This window comes from Stigmatopora argus, chromosome 17 (genome assembly GCF_051989625.1).
Source record: "Stigmatopora argus isolate UIUO_Sarg chromosome 17, RoL_Sarg_1.0, whole genome shotgun sequence".
In the NCBI taxonomy this organism is placed as follows: Eukaryota; Metazoa; Chordata; class Actinopteri; order Syngnathiformes; family Syngnathidae; genus Stigmatopora; species Stigmatopora argus.
Window position 1 is genome coordinate 13532515 of NC_135403.1, and position 18132 is coordinate 13550646.

Below are 18132 nucleotides of genomic sequence, written 5' to 3' on the forward strand. Positions count from 1 at the left end.
CGCTGCTGGCTAGCGATGCGAATGCAATGTTTTTTTTTTCAATTAAAAAATGTAGTGGCTTTCTAGGGACAAAAGTGTTGGGACACACCTCTTCACCAATGGTAAGTTTTAGTCCTTTTTGTCTTTACAACATCAATCCTCCTTGAAGAAATTGAGTTTTGAAAGAACATATACATTTTTGCAGTGTCTTCTGATGCTTTGATTCTTCATACATAAGGGGGCTGGTGTCAAAGCCGCGCACCGGGGGCCAGATCCGGGTCGCCAAAGTAAAGCAGGCATGTTTTATGATCAAATTCAGATGGAAAAAATGCTTTATTGAGAACATTTACTGCGAGAGAAAAAACTAAATCCGTTTTTTGTGCCGTATCAGTAATTTTTCAACACTAGTATTATTATTTTATAACAGGAGGGGGCGGCGAATCCTCATCCATTCCAGTTCCAATGGATTGGTTGTCTACTCGAGATAAACTCTTTGAAATTTACAGCAGACTAATTCATAATCCAATTGATCAGAAATCAAGGACTAACATTAGACATTTAGGTAACAGTAAAATAGCCTGTTAATGTAAGATATGAAGTTTTTTTTAATTATTAGAGCCTATAAAAGTAACATAATAAGATGTTGGCGGTCAGAGTGAAAAAAATAGATAACAAAAGTCCCAAACTCAGCTAGACTGTGAAAAGTGCGCGACTTAAAGTTCGGAAAAGTCGGTAATTTTTTGAATTTCTTTTATTCCTTCAAAGTGAAGCCGGCATGTCCTTCATAGTTGAGGTCCTCTAGTCCCTCCCCTTCCCGGACGGGTTAACGGTCCTGTTGACCTCCGCTCTTGTGGTGGGATGCTGAACGAGGAGGAGGAAGATGAAGAGGAAGATGATCTGTTATGTGTTAAGACGCCGAGGAGTTTTCGCCATGTGTGGTAAATGACACGAGGAGGCGAACATTAACAGAGATTGGCGCTCTAATTGGGCGAAATGATTTTCCCTGCTGACATTACAGCTGCGTGTGTGTGTGTGTGTGTGTGTGTGGGTATGTTAACTCTTTCAGTGCCTTTGAGGATGACAGACGTCCAAATATGTTCTCTCTTCATCCTTTGGGTAGGAATTTTTATGAGCTTGTCACGGCACATGAACGTTCTTTTAATCGGCGCTTTCAGGATCTGGTGTTATGATGTCTGTTTTTAGGTATTGTTTGTGTTAAAGTGTGCGTATCGAGAGGGCTCAAGGCCGCACTTCGACAAGACCTGAGGACACTCCTCGGCAGCCCGGCTCGCCTCCTTCTGACCGGTCGCCATGGAAACGGCGCGGCGAAGGTAAAGTGGCTAAATGGCAGCGGTTTAATCAACGGGCCTCATTTCGGGGTTCTCGGTGGGAGGCGGGGCGGGATATGTTGGCGAGATTTAAGAGAGGTAAGTCAAAGGCTTTGTGCTAAAGTGTTACGTTGAAGTGATGGCAGGAGATTTGGGCTTTGGTAAAAGGAGGGTTTTGTCATATTTTGGTGTCGGGAAACTTTGTCGAGGTCAGAGGAGGAGTTTCATTTGGAACAAAATAGGTTTACCACCATTTTGTTTCATAATGTCTTAAAACTACTTTTTTTGTTGAGGAGCTTTAGTCGAAATCAGTGCTTTCATTTTTTTTCTCTATCATTTTCTCATGGCTGGGCGTGACACTGTCGTTGCCATGGAAACAGCCTGCCGGCCTCCTCGGGCTAAGACCCGAACGTAAAGAACTCGAAGCCGAATAAAAGCGGCAGACGAGTCGCGAGAGGGACTCACCGAAGGAATGCACAAATTCGGATCACATTGGGCCTTCCCGGCATGTGATAGGTCGCAGTGGGCCTTGTTTGGCCAGGGTGCCGCATGAGTGTCAAAGTGTGGCTACGCCCCTTTTGATCTCTATATCCAACCCCCCCTCCAACGTTCTCCCTTGGCTTCATGCTAAACACGTCCGAATCGAACTGCGAGTGGCACAAACGACTCCCAGTTTGCAGTCCGTAAACGGGTCTCCACTACCTCCTAGAGGACGCAACTGGAAGTAGCCAATGCTCTCCATCGGAAAAAAAAATGAAACTGCTTTTTGTTCATGCACCTGATAATTCATAAAACTGTTGCGTTAAATTGCAGTTTTGCAGCAGCACTTTTAATGGAGACTGACCACGCAAACTTACTTTCTTCTGCATTATAGATGATAATGGGCAATGCAGCCACTGCTAAGTAAACATATAAAACACTTAGAATAACATTAAGCTACATGAGCACTATAAGTAATGTAATTATTGTTTGTTTCTCATTGTCGAAAGTGGCTCTTGGTGACCTTGCAGAGAGTTATCAGGAAAGTAAAATCTTATTCCATGCCACTGACCACAATAGAGATCCAAATTATTTTAATTGGGAGGACTTGCTGTATACATGCTCAATTTTCAGTCCCATTGGTGGTGCTAAATGGCTAAAATTCACCTTTTGTTGAGTTACTGAGTCATACACAAATAAAATAAGGTAGTGGAAGCCATAATTATGGCAAAAACCTTAACTACTACTACCACCACAACACACCACCACCACTACCACTACCACTCTTACTACCACCACCACCACTACCACTCTTACCACTACCACTCTTACCACCACCACCATCACCACCACTCTTACCACCACTACCACTCTTACCACCACCACTCTTACCACTACCACTTTTACCCCCAACTACCACTCTTAACACCACCACTCTTACCAGCACCACTACCACTCTTACCACTACCACCACTACTCTTACCACAACCACCACCACTACCACTACCACCACCACCAGTCGCACCACCAGTCGCACCACCAGTCGCACCACCAGTCGCACCACCAGTCGCACCACCAGTCGCACCACCAGTCGCACCACCAGTCGCACCACCAGTCGCACCACCACCACCACCACCAATCTCACCACCACCAGTCTCACCTCCACCAGTCTCACCTCCACCAATCTCACCACCACCACTAGTCTTACCACCACCCCCAGTCTTACCACCACCCCCAGTCTTACCACCACCCCCAGTCTTACCACCACCCCCAGTCTTACCACCACCACCACCACCCCCAGTCTTACCATCACCCCCAGTCTTACCACCACCCCCACCACCCCCAGTCTTACCACCACCACCACCAGTCTTACCACCACCCCCATCACCCCCAGTCTTACCACCACCACCCTCCTTCAGATAGAGTAAATTCATAGACATCACAGAACATGCAGAACTAGATGTGAAATATGTGCTGTGCTTAACAGGGTGCCCATTATCATTTTTCGGCCATTTTGTGTCAGGGCAATTCGTGAAGGAATCAATGGAATGTCATTTGGAAATATAGTAATTTACTATTGCTATTTCAAAATTCCTTGTTATTAATTAAAGTCAGAGATTAACTGCATGAAAGCAATTATGTTTGATTCCCAACATCCTGGAAGTGATAAACACAGTACATAAGTTTTTTTAAAACCAAACAATTTATAAAAACATTCAAGACTTCAACAAAATAATAGTTAATATTTTAGTGGATAAAATAATTTTACTGTCTGCCAAAACAATTCTGTAAAGATGGCCGCCAGTGGAAAGGTCGCCGAATCGGTCTTTCCGTATCTAGTTGTATATATGTGCTATCTATTGAGTACATTTCCTCATTCTTCTGCTCCTAGATGGGCGGGGGGAATGAACCTATAAGCTCTCACTGTCGGGCTTCTCCCTCTCCTGATTGGTGACCAAATCTGCCAATCAACACGATGCCTGCAAAGTACCTCCTGCTGCTCTGTTTGGATGTTTGTCCAAGTAAGCTCCGAAAGCAGTGGAACTTTGTCGAGAGGTTGTTAAATTCCTTATTTTTCTCTCTTGCCACCAGAGTCTCGTTGTCACCTATTTATGCTTTGACATTTTCTGGAGAATTATATATCCAACCAAGATTGTTTTTCCCCTTTTCGAGGCGACCTGAGGGGGAGCTAACAACTGTTATCCTTGAGCTAGCACTATGTCAAACACAATGAGAGCTGTCATCTTCCTCCTCCAGTACGGGGACTCCGCTTCGGGAGAAGGTAGGTTGGCATGCCGACCCCGCGTGGTCTCGGTGTGGGAACCGGGGAAAGGGACTATATTTGGAGGGCAAGTTATTAGCGAGTTGGTAAAGTATTGATAATGGCGGAGGCTCTGGGTTGTTAAAGAGGCGGCTCGGCCTAGTGTAAACACAGCTGCGACCGACAAGAAGCCCCTCAAATACCCTTATTCGAGCAGAAATGTGGGGGAAATATGAATGTGGAAAAGTGTTTGTGGCGTCTATTTAGACGGCGAAGCAGTCGCATGCAAATGACGTCAAATAGCGAGTCAGTGTAAATATAAATATGCCACATTAAGATGTATTTATTTGCTCTTCAGGCTGCAACGGACTTGGGACAAGTGTAATTTTACTTCCAAATGGATGATATCCTTCCAATCTCACCGTGGGAGCCTATGGAATGCCATCGAAATGATCACAGGTTATATATAATTTCATATTTATATATTCTTTGAGCATGCATATCATCTTGAACTAAACAGGCGCATGTTTTGATATGTTAGTTCTGTGAGGTGCACTTGTGTGGGTTTTATATATTTTGTAATTACAAGGTAGTGATTCAAAATGTTTGTAAACATCAGTTATTGCGGTCTTAACTTTATTGACAAAAGCAAGCACAAATATGGTGCTAAAATATAATTTACCATCTGCAAAGTGTGCAAAATAGTGTTAGGAAATATATTTGTATATTTAAAATGTTTTTGTAATATGACTATAATTATTTGACAAGCATGAGCAATTCATCGTCATTACAACTGATTTCTATAAATTAATTAATAATGGTGGAAGAATGTAGTGGGGGAAATGGGGAAAATGTGTTTATTTGGTCACGCGATTAAAATTCGGAGGATAACGTTAGTTCAAATAACTTTTGCAAATTAGTATTTTTAGTTGAAAAAAATATGAACAAAATGTCCTTTCGTTCCGCTCGAACCAACGTCGCCGTTTCCAATGTTTCCACCGCCGCCGCCTCTCGCTCTCCCCGGACCCCGCGGTTGTGTGGAGCGCGCACGCGTGCCAAACTGCGTGGGAATGGCTGTTCGGGTGCGATGGAGTGGGTTGGGCCGAGCACAGCGAGCCGAGCGCTACATGAGTTTGTAATGTCCGCCATGTTGGCCATGGCGCATTGAACCGGGGAGGGAGAGCGGAGCGCCGGAGGAAACGAGACCGACCTAGAGCCACCGAGACGCGGGCCCGCCCGGCTCTGCTCGCGCTGCCACGCACCCGACCGAGCCTAGCCCCCGATCGACCAGAGCGCCCCAGGACACCGAGCCCGATCCATCCATGAGAACTAGAGGCAGACTTCCTCGCAGATAGACCCCATTGATGCTGCATCTTTTTCATATCCAATTTAAAAGACAAAAAACAAAATGAGTAAATTGTCGTTTCGGGCGCGGGCGCTAGATGCTAGTAAGCCCCTGCCCGTCTTCCGCTGCGAGGATTTACCGGACCTGCACGAATATGCTTCGATCAACCGGGCGGTGCCGCAGATGCCGACCGGGATGGAAAAGGAGGAGGAATCGGTACGTTATTTTAGCCGCCCGCGCGCGTTCGCCGGTGCGTGTGTGTGGTTTTTCCCCCCCACCCGGCGGCGTTCAACCCCGCCGCTACGTTGCCTGCGCAGGCTCGGCTCAAAATGGCCACCGCGGCCGCTCTGGCCCGAACCGCACGACGACGACGGATTCTCGGCTAATCCGCCGCGTAGCCGCGCGGTTCCGGCAAGAGCGTCGCCGCGGCGTCGTTACGGGGATGACGGGCCGCCGGTTCGGGGCGTCGCGGCCGCTCGCTCGGCCTCAAAACGCGGGGAAGAACACAAAGAAGTCACGTGACGTGTAGCGCTTCCACCATTTTGTTGACTTTTCCACGGGCTGGCTCGGTGGTTCGCTAGGCCGCGGTGTACTTTCAGCGTCCCGGGGCCAGAGGGAGACGCTGAGCTCGTGCCGGCTTTTGACAACCGGCCTCGCCGCTCTTGACAGCTCCCCAGGCGGCCATGTGGATTACCTTTTTCGGCCTAGCCGGTGCTCGATTTTGCCCCATTTCGACACTTATTTCCCACATTGTCACTTTTCAACTATTGCTCAGTGGTTACATTTATATCTTCTCACATACCCCTAGTAATCTAAAATTAGTTTTTATTTACCTTAAGCTGTTTTTTTCCCTCCCACTGTCTAACAGGTGTTTTGAAAGTAACGGTTCACTCACCTCATTAACTTTTGAGTTTTAATTTTTCATTGAGTACTTAAATATTATTGCACGGCGATAAAATTTGGGACTACATTTGGAGCCATCTAGTTGCACTTTAGTGGTTTTAGCCATAGTTATTTTCAATAATAATAATAATAACTAGTGCTACTGAAAAATCTTGACTAGCAACAAGAACATTTTTAATGAGCAGTAAATAGAATAAAAATGACCCAATCTAAAATCTTTATTGATAAATTAAACATTTTCATCCTATTCAGGCAAAATAATAGACACTCAGCATGTTAATTTCACGTATGGATAGGCAAATATTCTTTTCCCTAATATACTACGGGAGGTGGTTTCCACTCTCATTTGTCGGCCCATCTGAATAAAATTCGTTTTTCTCCGTAGGGATTTATTTTTATTAGTCTGCGCTTATTTTTTTGATTGATTTTTTTGGGAGGGGGTCCCGGAGCTCATCTGTGAGTCTGAGCAGCAGACACAAACGTCATGAAAACACAGACGGTACCCCGCCAAGTCAGCAAAAATGCGGCCCCCCCTCCTGCGTCAGCCCCCCACAACCCCCCGCCACCACCACCTCGAGCAGCATTACATAACCGAGTGACAAAAGAGATAAAGAGGAACGTTTTACTACGAGCAGCGTGGCTTAGCTCCATGACCTACATCCTCTGTGGGGTCACTAGAGCACGGGGGAGGAGGGGGGTGCTTGACCACAGAAGAACACGTGCTGGCGTCCATCGACCCCTCGATTCCTGTATTGATTTATTTACTTTTTTTTTTGCTGCCGTTAAAGGCTCATCGTTTGAAGAATTTAATTGGCGTTCATTTATTTAGTGGTTGGGGGTTTAAGGGGAGGGATTAGTAGGTTATTTAGTTTTTGCACCCGTCAAGGGCAAATGTTGAAAACAAGGAAATGCAATTATAACGTGGAGAGTATCGACTTTGAATATGAAGGAAGATTCCAGCGGGTCAATGCAACCTTGATTTTTGATTGGCTTCGCAGCTAGCCACAATCAGAAAGGACTTTTCTGAAAACACCTGCTGGAGGCCGCGCTTCAGTTGCCGTGGCAACGCTTTTTCTCTTTATTGGAGGAATTTTCCGTTGCTTTGGAACGCTTAATTGCAGGAACGTGCAGGGTTTTGAAAAATGGGTTTTTTTTTCAGCTCCGTGGCCCTGTAGGAAGCATGTGCTAGAACATTTTGTTCCATGTCAATATTTGCGTTTTATATGGTTGTTTGTCAATGTTTTTGATCAATTTTATATTTTTTAGAAAGCGTATTTTGTTAAAATGTGATTTTTTTAATGTCCACTGCCACCCTTCTATTTCAAATGAATTGGAAAGCTAACGTGTCACTGTCAATAGTAATCAGTTAAAGATCTTGTTAAAACATGCTAACCCCCTTAGCTAGCTATTGCCTCAGATGGAACCGCATTGGCGTTTCTCGGTTTTTCACTTTCCCGTCAATTTTACATTTTTACACCGCGGCTATTTTGTTAAAATGCAATTTTTAAATGTACACTGCCACCCTCTCATTTCAAATGAATTGGAAAGCTAACAGTGACACCCTAACGTGTCGCTGTCAATGGTAATCTGTTAAAGATCTTGTTAAAACGTGCTAACGCTCTTAGCTAGCTATTGCCTCGGATGGAACCACATTGGCATTTCTCGGTTTTTCACTTTCCCGTCAATTTTACATTTTTACACCGCGGCTATTTTGTTAAAATGTGATTTTTAAATGTAAACTGCCACCCTCTCTTTCAAATGAATTGGAACGCTAACAGTGACATGCTAACGTGTCGCTGTCAATGGTAATCAGTTAAAGATCTTGTTAAAACATGCTAACCCCCTTAGCTAGCTATTGCCTCGGATGGAACCACATTGGCGTTTCTCGGTTTTTCGCTTTCTCGCACGTCATCGGAACGCTGACCCAATTTCTGGAAGCCGTCTGCATATTATAAGTTTCACATGGTGTGGAAACGAGTGGGAGGAAGCTCCGCTAACTTCATTGCAAGAACAAACCGTGACTGCCGAGACCATCTGTTGCGTCTCCATCCAACCATTGGGACAGAAATGCTTCAATTGAAAACATTTTTTTCACAACTGGCGTCATTGTTTAAACCACATCGAATCCTCGTACACGCCGATCTAGGTTACGTAACGCGCTTTTCAAATAGAACGAGTCGACTCCTTTTGTCAGTCGTCGCTACTCCGCCACTGGCTTCGTTTACAGTCTTACGTGGATGTTATTGTTCTGGAATCATTTACATAATGCCCCCAACTTGTCAATTCCGAGGCACCCCCGTTTGTTTTTCAGCGAATGAATTCCGAGCGTGCTGAACCGTAAAATCGGTTAATTGGAAATTCGCCCCGCACTCCAAAGAAGAAACACGCTGACTGCCTGTTTCTCTGCAGAGTTCATTTCGAAACACAATTGGATTATTTTGCACCTCCCGCAGAGGAAGTTCATCTCCGTGATAAACTAAAACGCGGTCGTGGCGTGACACAAGCGTTGTGGCGAGGCCGTAACGTCTGTCTTTCTCGTTTGTCGACGCAGGAGCACCATCTCCAGAGGGCCATCTCGGCGCAGCAGGTCTACGGCGAGAAGCGAGACAACATGGTCATCCCCGTCCCCGAAGCAGAACGCAACATCACGCACTACGAGTCCCTCTACCCCGGGGAGTTCAAAATGCCAAAGCAGCTTATTCACATACAGCGTGAGTAGCCGACGCCGTCGGCGCGCGGGGGTGCGGGTTCGCCGCGCTGACCGTTTTCATCCCGACGCAGCTTTCGGTTTGGATACGGAGCAGCCGGACTACGACCTGGATTCGGGCGACGAGACGTTTGTGAATAAGCTAAAGAAGAAAATGGAAATTACAGCACTCCAGTTCGAGGAAATGATCGACCGGTTGGAAAAAGGCAGCGGGCAGCAGGTAAAGTTGACGTCCAGTGCAGAAGTGGGAGAGGCGGCCAATCAACGCTTGTTTATTTGCCGCCAATCAATGAAACGGTTTAGTGAATGAAAATCGCCATTTGTTGCTCATCTTTAATTCCCATTGATCACACCAGACACACTAAAATTTTTGACCAGAAAATCCACATTTTTGACCCCAAAAAATCTACATTTTTGACTCTAAAATCCACATTTTTGACCCCCCCAAAAATCTACAATTTTGACTCTAAAATCCACATTTTTGACCCCCAAAAAATTTACATTTTTGACCCCCCAAAAATCTACATTTTGACTCTAAAATCCACATTTTCCTCAAAAAATGAGAACTCTTTTTGGGCAAAGAAATCCAAAACTTTGACTTGGACAGGATGTCCTTAAGCAGGGGTGCTCATTTCGTACAGATAGATCACCAAAAAAACAAATGCAGTCATACCTCTACTTAGGAAATGAATTGGTTCCACAACTTTTTTCGTAACTTGAATATTTCGTAAGGAGGGAAGTACTTTATATGTAAATTCCGTCATTCATTCCATGGTCCTCAAAAAACTAGCAACTCAACCCTTTAAAAATGATCAGTGTCCCAATTTTGAATGAAAAATGCGAGAAACAGGCCAAAGTGAAAGGAAATTATAAGAAGATTATTAATTAAAATGAATAACAAGCATGCAAAAAACTTCTTCTATTCTTGCAGTAGTACAGTACAGTAAGAAATAAGCTAATGTTAGCACATAAACACATTCAATCACAGTCAATCAGGCCGCAATAATGTTACCAGGACAATTTCAAAATAAAATAACGGACACAGGAAATGCCTTTGCGTTCAGAGGGATTTCGTAACCTGAACATTTCGTACCTAGAGGCATTCGTAAGTAGAGGTACGACTGTAACGGAGTATGAGATGAAGCATATTTCAGTATGGCTACTTTTTGGGAAAGCCTACAAGTTGAGGGTCTTTGTTTGCAGTTTGTCAGTCTCCAGGAAGCCAAGCTTCTTCTCAAAGAGGACGACGACCTGATCAAGGAAGTCTTTGACTACTGGAGCCGCAAGAGGAAGATGTGCAAATTCGGCACATTTGTCTCCAACATCAAGCAGGAGAAGCGGGACGGATCCAGCACCAGCGACCCCTACGTGGCCTTTCGCAGACGGACGGAGAAGATGCAGACCAGGAAGGTAACGCAATCCGGGGACCACACAGACCCGGGGGGTTTTAAAATACGCCAACCAAGACGGACTTTTACTTTTCCCAGAACCGGAAGAACGACGAGGCCTCCTACGAGAAGATGTTGAAGCTTCGCAGGGACCTGAGCCGTGCCGTCACCATCCTGGAGATGATCAAGAGGAGGGAAAAGAGCAAGAGGGAAATGCTCCACCTCACGCTGGAAGTCGTGGAGAAGCGGTAAGCGGAAATGCCCGTTAAATTGGAGCTTTCTCTCCGACAAGCAACGATAAAATGGAGGCTCGGTGACTTTTTTTCGTACCCGTCCCGACCTCCAAACTTTCTTGCGAAACCAGCTGCCGGCAAATTGCCGCCTTCTCTGATTTGGAGTGACATTTCAATTTCCTCTAGTTTTTTTTTCTTCCTCCCCACTGCCCGTTATGTCGTTCTCACGTCGACACTTTTCCGTCTTGGATTTTCCCCGCCCGACAGGAACAGCATGCCCGACTTTGGCTGCGAGGTGATGGCGGAGGCGCTGGCTCAGCAGGCTCTCGTCAGACCCGTCTACACCATCCCCATCATTCCCAGTGCCAACCAGTACCGACACCAGGACCACTTGGACATGATGGACTACAAGAAGGTGAAAACAACGAAAAATAATCTCCCGACGATGAGGGCCGTTTTCGAAATGATACATTTTTTCGTCGTTTGCGGGTGAAATGACCAGCAGGAGAAGACGGAAGTGGTGCGAACCAAAAGGAAATATGAAAAGAAGCCCAAGATCCCAGCCGTGTCGGCAGCCCATCACGCGCCCTTCAATCTAAAGGACCTCGACCAGTACGACTTTCCCAGTTCGGACGAGGAAGCGTTTTCACAGGTAATGCAAGTCGACAAATAGTCTAAGCTTAATGCAATGTAAATTTATATCAAAACATTTGTCGCGTTTTTTTTTGTTTAAAATAGGGTAAAAACTTCATATTTGCTCTTTTTCCTTTGTTGTTTTGGATTTAATAAACAAAAAAAAACACTGGGAAGTGACCCCTTATATTATGCTTAGTTTACAGCTATTTTTTAATTTTAGAACATTTTTTAAATTAACTATTTTTTTGTTGGTTTTGTAATTTCTTTTTGATTAAAAATAATTATAAAAGAATACTTACTGTAAACACTAAAGCCAAAAACGGACCACCACTGGCATATATTTAAAAAATAAAAACCACAAACGCCTGAACTGGAATAATACTGTTAAATATGCAGATTACAAAATCTTCCAACACAAAGCTCCTCCTCCACTGCAAGATTTTATACAAAAAAATTCCAACACATCAACAAGGGCTGGCTCTAGAGGTGACTGTGTAGTTCCCTAGTGCTAAATTTGCCAAAGCACCTCCTCTCTTCATACCTGGAACTCGATACCAATTAACATACGTGAACTCCCGTCTCAGAACCTCTCGACCAATCATCTTAAAGCCTGGCTGTTAGACCAACAAAATTGCCATCACAACTGCTAGGTCTAAGTGTGTGTAGTATGTGTCATCGTTTATCTTCAACCTACACAAGGGACTAAAAATGCAAAATAGCCCTCGGCTACAATCTTACATATTTACATATATATGTTCATTAAAATGAATATAAATATGTTCATTATTATATGCTGTCCCTTATTAAATAAATCAAACTCATTCTGTCTGGAAGGTCAGCCAAATCGGTGTCAAACAAAATGCATGAATATTTCTATCTTTAAATGCTAATAATGAAATTTAACCGAAAATGAACTCCATTCACTAAGGGGCTCTTTTTTTTTGACCTGGCAGATCCATTCGGGTTCTTCGGAGGGCGAAGAGGAGAGCGACCCAGACGGCTGCTACGCATTCAGGAGGAAGGCCGGCTGCCATTACTACGCCGTGAGCGCTTTTGTCTTCCTTCCTTTGCCGCCCGTGCCTTCTATTTTTTGAAGCCCTTTTTGCTGAGAACCCGACGCCATCCGTCTCTTTGCGCCGTAGTCCAGCGACCAGCGGAGCGCCGGCTGGCCTTGGACCGGCCCGCTGGAGGGCGGGCCGGGGAATCCGTGCTTCCGCTACTGCCTGACCTCCCTAAACGCGCCGCGGCGGTGTGTCGGCCTGGCTCGGCGCCGTGTGGGGCGAGGCGGCAGGTGAGCCCAAAAAGACGCCACCCAATTTGGTTTACAAATTGGATAACCTGGTCTTTTCCTCCTTCTAGATTCTTATTGGACCGAGCGCACGCCGACCCGGACCCCGCCGTCTGTCAGTCGTCGGAGTCGGACCCCGAAGGCGGATGTCCGCCTTGGCTGGCGAGCTCCCCGCTCCGCGACTCCAGTACCTCAGAATCCAATACCTCAGTCGCCGTCGGCTCTTCCCGCCCTCCCTCCGCCCCGTCGTCCGGCGGGACCCCGGACCTGAACCGGATCCTTTTAAACATAAAATCGTGCCGCTGGAGGCACTTCCGACCACGGACGCTGGCGCAGAACGCTTTGGAAACGGGGGACTCGCCGCTGAAAGGCTTTGCGGATTTGAGTCAGGCCGCATCTGGACTAACTCTGCGCCCGTCTGGAGGATCCCCGTCGCAGAACAAGCCCGGTCTGGCCACCCCCGTTAAAAGTAAGGCTCGCTATTCTCTCATTGTGGTACGATTTGCGTTTCCAGGTTGCTTTTCAGCCATTTTTATCAGGCGTGTTTCTGGCCAGCCTCAAAGAACAAGTCGGTGTTGTTCATTCACGTATTGATTCTTTGATTCAGACCTACGAGTGCTGGATGAATGGAGGCTTGAAAGCTTTTTAATTCTTATTTTAGCTGCTCCCTAGAGAGCAAGGTTTTAACTCGGTCGAGGGCTTTTAATGATGTCATACTGCGCTTTCAAAGTGCATCTAGGCAGAGCAACCCAGCAGGTCAATGACAATTGTGGCCGTTTGAAGCCCGGGCGTAGTCAAATTATCAAGCCAATCTCCAATGGAAACGTGAAATTGTCCAAATCCTCTTGTTCAAGCCTGGTGGTGGCAGCCTTTGAACGTTCTGTCTTTGTCTCAGTGTTCACGGCGGAGCAGTACCAGCAGCACCAGGAGCAGCTGGCCGTCATGCAGAAGCAGCAACTGGAGCAGAGCCAACATCAGCAAAAGGACAAGCAGCAGCAGCAGCAACAACAACGGCCACCGCCGCAGCTCCAGCCACCGCCACCGGCACCGCGGCAGCAGCAACAAAAAGAGCCGAAAGAGCAACCGCGTTTGCAAATCCAACATGCCAACAACTCCTTAAGCGTGGCCAGCCCGCTCATCAACCAGGTCTGTCCGCTTTAATTGTGGTAATGGTCAGCAACGACCTCTAGATGTCGACAACTCTGGAAAAAATGGATGTCATAAATTCTGGGCGCTTAAATAACTGTTGCCGTATTTTCTCGCATATAGGCCTTATTTGTCACAAAAAATGATGACTGAATCGAGGGTACGGCTTATATGCGCACAAATTAGACATGCACAAAACGCCATAATGCAAGACAATGCGGCTGATTATTTCAAAATAGAGAAGATAAACAGATAAAACGCTAAACAAAATTCATTTTGACGTCTATGAATGACATTCATTCTTGAATTTGTCTACTTTTGGAATCCAGCAGACGATCCTTTCGATTTATACCGTATCTCAGAAATACCACGTGCGATGGCTTATACGTGGAGGGGGCTAATATGCGAGAAAATACGGTAATGACAATTAGAAACTGGTGAACCCGCAAAAGCGAGCGACCCATTAAACCCAAACTAAAATCAGTGTCCGCCCACTCAGGTTCTGGTGTCCAAGACCTTGGACCAGGCTACGGCTCAGTTCGCCGCTTCGGCCCTGGTCACCGCCGACCAGCTGCTGGCCTTCAAGTCCAAAGAAGAGCTGGTGCTGGCTGGCGGAGTCAACGGCGTCCTGGGAGCGGGTCAGTTCCCGTCGCAAAGGCCGCGAAACAAAACCGGAATCTTTAAATCAACGCGCTCTTTCTTTTACCGTCAGGCGTCTTGAAGGGCCTCCACCTGTCCGGCGCGGCCGCCGCCAACGCAGTCCCCGTCTCGCTGGCGGCCGCCCCCGGCAACCACGCGGCGCTGGGCCTGCTGGGCTGCGGGGCTCCCGGTGCCCCCGCCACCGGCGCCGCCGCTCAGGTCCTGATTGGGAACAACATTTGTCTGAGCGTGCCATCAACCGGCAACCTGGCGGGGCGTCACCTGCCCCGAGCCCTGCCGCCCTCTGCCTTAAAGCTAGCCGCCGCCACCAACCTGCAGAAGCCCAAAGTCTCGGCCACGCCGGCCTTGGACATCAACTCCAGGTGAAACGATGACTCCTCCGGTTCAAGATCTTGCTGAATCTCCACTGACGTTGAAGTGAAAACTCCCAATGTAATACCTTTGACATTTACCACCATTGAATGCCTTTTAAAATCCCCATTGAACGGAATTCAGTTTAATTTTAGACTGAATTGCTAACTCATCCATTGACAGTTTTTAGAGGAGTCTACATTCGCTCTCTGAATCTTAATAGAATGGAATTGGTTTTAAACCACAATTTGAACTGGCCGTCTCAACACAGCTTACTTTTCCAGAGCTACCAACTTCTCCGTAATTTCCGGAGTTTACCCGGACAAGCAACGCAAACTCCGGGACTCCTGACAACCTCCCTAAACTCTGGAAATCCCCCAAAAATTGTCACTTCAATTTTTTTTGAAGCAACTATTTTGGAAAATACCAAATTTCCAATTTAAATGCCTCGAAATTGACACCATCGCTACGGCTTCCGCCATCTTGATTCAACTGCACTGTAGACCAGAATAATTCGCTAACAAGTGTATTATAAATCATCCGAATTACAAGTAGGTAGCCTCTATCGCTTTAAATTTTACGTTTTCGTTTTTTTTTTTAAAGTCATATTTAGGCTGACTAAACCACCAGTCTTTTGTTTTGAAACCAATCCCATCATTTCCGGGGTTGTTCTAAAGGAAGTAGGAGTACACAGCACTGGTAAGTTTGATCAATATGCCTGCAATTTGGATGAAACTTCTCATAAGAAACCCAGACAGTTTATTGGTTCGTATTCGACGAAATATCCCACGTTGAAGCCGAAAAGGACCGTCATTTGCCAAGTGTGACTTCAGCACATGGTGGAATTACCGACTGTAAAACGCATGTAGAAGGACCCAAACGCAAAGATAAACTTATTTTTATGATGCTGTACTTTTTCAATAGTTTGCATAACACTATTTCAATTCATGTAAAAACATGATCATAAGAGTTTGATTGCAATTGTCCTACGTTGTTTTTTTTACATGTTTTTTGCGTGAATCGCACTCCGGAAATGAGGTCGAATGAGGTCAGCAGTTCTGCTTTTCTGTGAATTTGTTTTATCGCCGTTCAGATTTCCTGGCCTGTTCTCGCCATCAACGATATCCCAAAGCCTAATTCCCCATTTTTTTCCCCCAACAGGGAGAAGCGCGAAGACGACAAGTCGTCCCTGAGCAGCATAGCCGACAACACAGTGGCCATGGAAGTCACGTAATGACGACGGAGGGCGGCGCCGGTTTGTTTTTTTCAGGTGCTGTGCATCGTGGCGTCTTTCAAAAAAAAAAAAAAAAAAAAAAAAAAAAAGAAACATGTTTTTTTCCTTTGTTTTTTGTCAAGGTGTACATTGTGCATATGTGTACAGACAGTAAGGAGCGCTTTGTACATACCACTTGAATACACGACTGTCAGTTTGTGATGTTTTGCACTTGGAGCGAAAAAGAGGAGGAAAAAAAAAACAAAAGGTGAGCGAAGCGAGCGAATGAGTTGTATAGAAACGTTTTATCATGTGCATGGTGCGAGTCGCTGCTGCTTTTATTTTATTTATTGTGCCGTGTTTACACTCGAGTTTTTCTTTTCTTTTTAAACGGGATATTTTTGTTGGTTTGTTTTCTTTATTTGTACACTGTACGTTGATTTTTTTTTTTTTTGCTTCTCGTAAACGTTATTACCAACTCGGGCGAAAGAACGTATCTTCCCGGAAGCCTCCGTCGCTTCGTTTTTAAAGCACTATTTTTGTGATATTTTTTATTTTTATTTTTTGTTGTTGTGGGTGTTTCCCCTCGGTCGCTTTTTGATAACGACGATGCTGCTTTTTGTATTTTTTGGGGTTGGGAGGGGGATCGATCGTCCTGAGTTATTTCACGCAAAAAAATAAGAGCCTCAGTTTGATTTGAGTTTTTTTTTTTTTTTTATCTCACCGACTTTTTGTATTAAGAGTTATTTTTCTATTTTATGTTCTTGTGGTCAAAATGGATTGTAAGCTTTTTAAGTGACAAGAAGGGAAGAGAGTGTTTTTAGCATTCCGGGGGGAGGAGAACAAAAAAAAGCTAAATAATGGGATGATGACCCTTTTTCATTAGTTTTTTGGGGGAGAAAAACAAAAAGAAAACAAAAAAAAATATCTCCGGACGGCTGTGAGGCCAACAAAACCACAAGTATTTTTTTGGGTGCCTTCCTTTGGGGAAATTCATCTTTCTCTTCTGTGAAGAGTGCGACACAAAGGCAGCATTACTTAGTAGTGCTCTTGCACTTTGTGGGGGGAGGGTTTTCGGGGGGTCTCTCGAATGCGGGCCCTCGAGGTTTACTTGTCCCACCTGGAGCCTGAAAAGAAAAAAATCAAAAAAAAATGTGACTGAATTCTCACTAAAATAAGACAATAAAGCCCAGGGCATTCAATGTGAACTGCATTACCTAAATTGATTTCAGATGTAATGAACTAGCAAGACCAGTAGGTGGCGCTGCTGGACTTTAATGTCCTTTTGTTTATTTTTAAGTACGAGGTCATTGGTTCGCATTGAAGAGGGTAGTTGTCAAATTTATTTTGGCTTTAAATGGGTGTTGAAGTTGTAAATAGAGGAATTATTTTAGAGTATAAAATTGCATCAAAAATATGAGTTTAATGCAAATATGCAATAGCACCACCGCCTGGACAACATATATGCAGGAATGTGTTCTCGTATTGATACTGAGTTCGTGCTGTACAAAACTGGAAAAAATTGTAATCTTATTTTTCCTTTCAAAAAAACAGAATTCACACAGATAGTAATTAAATATTATTACAAAATATTTTTTTAATATATTTTTAAAAAAGAACGCCTGAACTGGAAAAATTCTGTTAAATATCCCACCTTCGTTTACAAAATCGTCAAACACAAAGCTCCGCCTCCACTGCAAGATTTTGTACCCAAAAAATTCCAACACATCAACAATGGCTGACTCCATAGGTGACTGTGTAGTTCCCTTCAAAAACAATGCATTCACATAACTAGAAGTCAATAGCAATTAGCATACCTCAACTCCCGCCTCCAAACCTGTCGGCCAATCATCTTAAAGCCTGGCTGTTATACCAACAATGTTTGGCATGTGTGAAGAAACTTGTTGAGGAATTCATGGAGGTGACAAAACATGATGTCATCATAATAATTCAAGTTCTCATGGATGTCTAACTTCAAACACTATTTTTCAGAATTTAACCTTCCCCAAATTAGTCTTTAAAGACCATAAAATGCTAATTATCAACCCAAGAAAAACAACTCTTCATTATTAAATACAAATTTGGGTGGCCTTATTAATCATGGCTGACTTGTTCCCCGTGAAAAAAGACATTTTCTCATGTCTGTCTTTGATATTTTTATGACTGTTGACTGGAAAAATGTGGCTTTCCGGGCAGAATAAGCAACTAAAGTCGG

General features: G+C 44.9%; 1 protein-coding gene across 5 annotated transcripts; it reads left to right on the forward strand.

The window, feature by feature from the left end:
- The first annotated feature begins 817 nt into the window (after positions 1–817).
- LOC144091699 (enhancer of polycomb homolog 1-like) lies at positions 818–16020 on the forward strand. 5 transcript variants are annotated; one of them, XM_077624266.1, is made up of 19 exons: positions 818–917; positions 1046–1095; positions 1183–1310; positions 3679–3842; positions 3960–4068; positions 4406–4506; positions 8847–9006; positions 9077–9222; positions 10206–10412; positions 10490–10638; positions 10891–11038; positions 11126–11275; positions 12213–12302; positions 12402–12550; positions 12619–13016; positions 13443–13693; positions 14193–14331; positions 14406–14715; positions 15866–16020. In XM_077624266.1, exons 7-19 carry the CDS (start codon positions 8907–8909, stop codon positions 15936–15938), a joined length of 2310 nt encoding a protein of 769 aa, XP_077480392.1. In that variant the 5' UTR covers positions 818–917; positions 1046–1095; positions 1183–1310; positions 3679–3842; positions 3960–4068; positions 4406–4506; positions 8847–8906; the 3' UTR covers positions 15939–16020. The 5 variants fall into 5 exon arrangements, 4 of the variants coding, with proteins under 4 accessions (XP_077480392.1, XP_077480391.1, XP_077480388.1 ...); XM_077624265.1 differs by having other exon boundaries at positions 3679–3808; XR_013305823.1 differs by lacking the exons at positions 818–917; positions 1046–1095; positions 1183–1310; ... (1 more) ...; positions 3960–4068; positions 4406–4506 and adding an exon at positions 5097–5608 and having other exon boundaries at positions 14406–14785; positions 15866–15991.
- Positions 16021–18132: the final 2112 nt, after the last annotated feature.

Bases quoted from the DNA above. Each gene is read 5' to 3' on its own strand.
- LOC144091699 (XM_077624262.1), top strand. From the start codon at position 5,456: ATGAGTAAATTGTCGTTTCGGGCGCGGGCGCTAGATGCTAGTAAGCCC. The intron at 11,276-12,212 runs GTAATGCAAGTC...TTGACCTGGCAG, and splicing joins ACGAGGAAGCGTTTTCACAG to ATCCATTCGGGTTCTTCGGA. The intron at 13,694-14,192 runs GTCTGTCCGCTT...CCGCCCACTCAG, and splicing joins CCAGCCCGCTCATCAACCAG to GTTCTGGTGTCCAAGACCTT.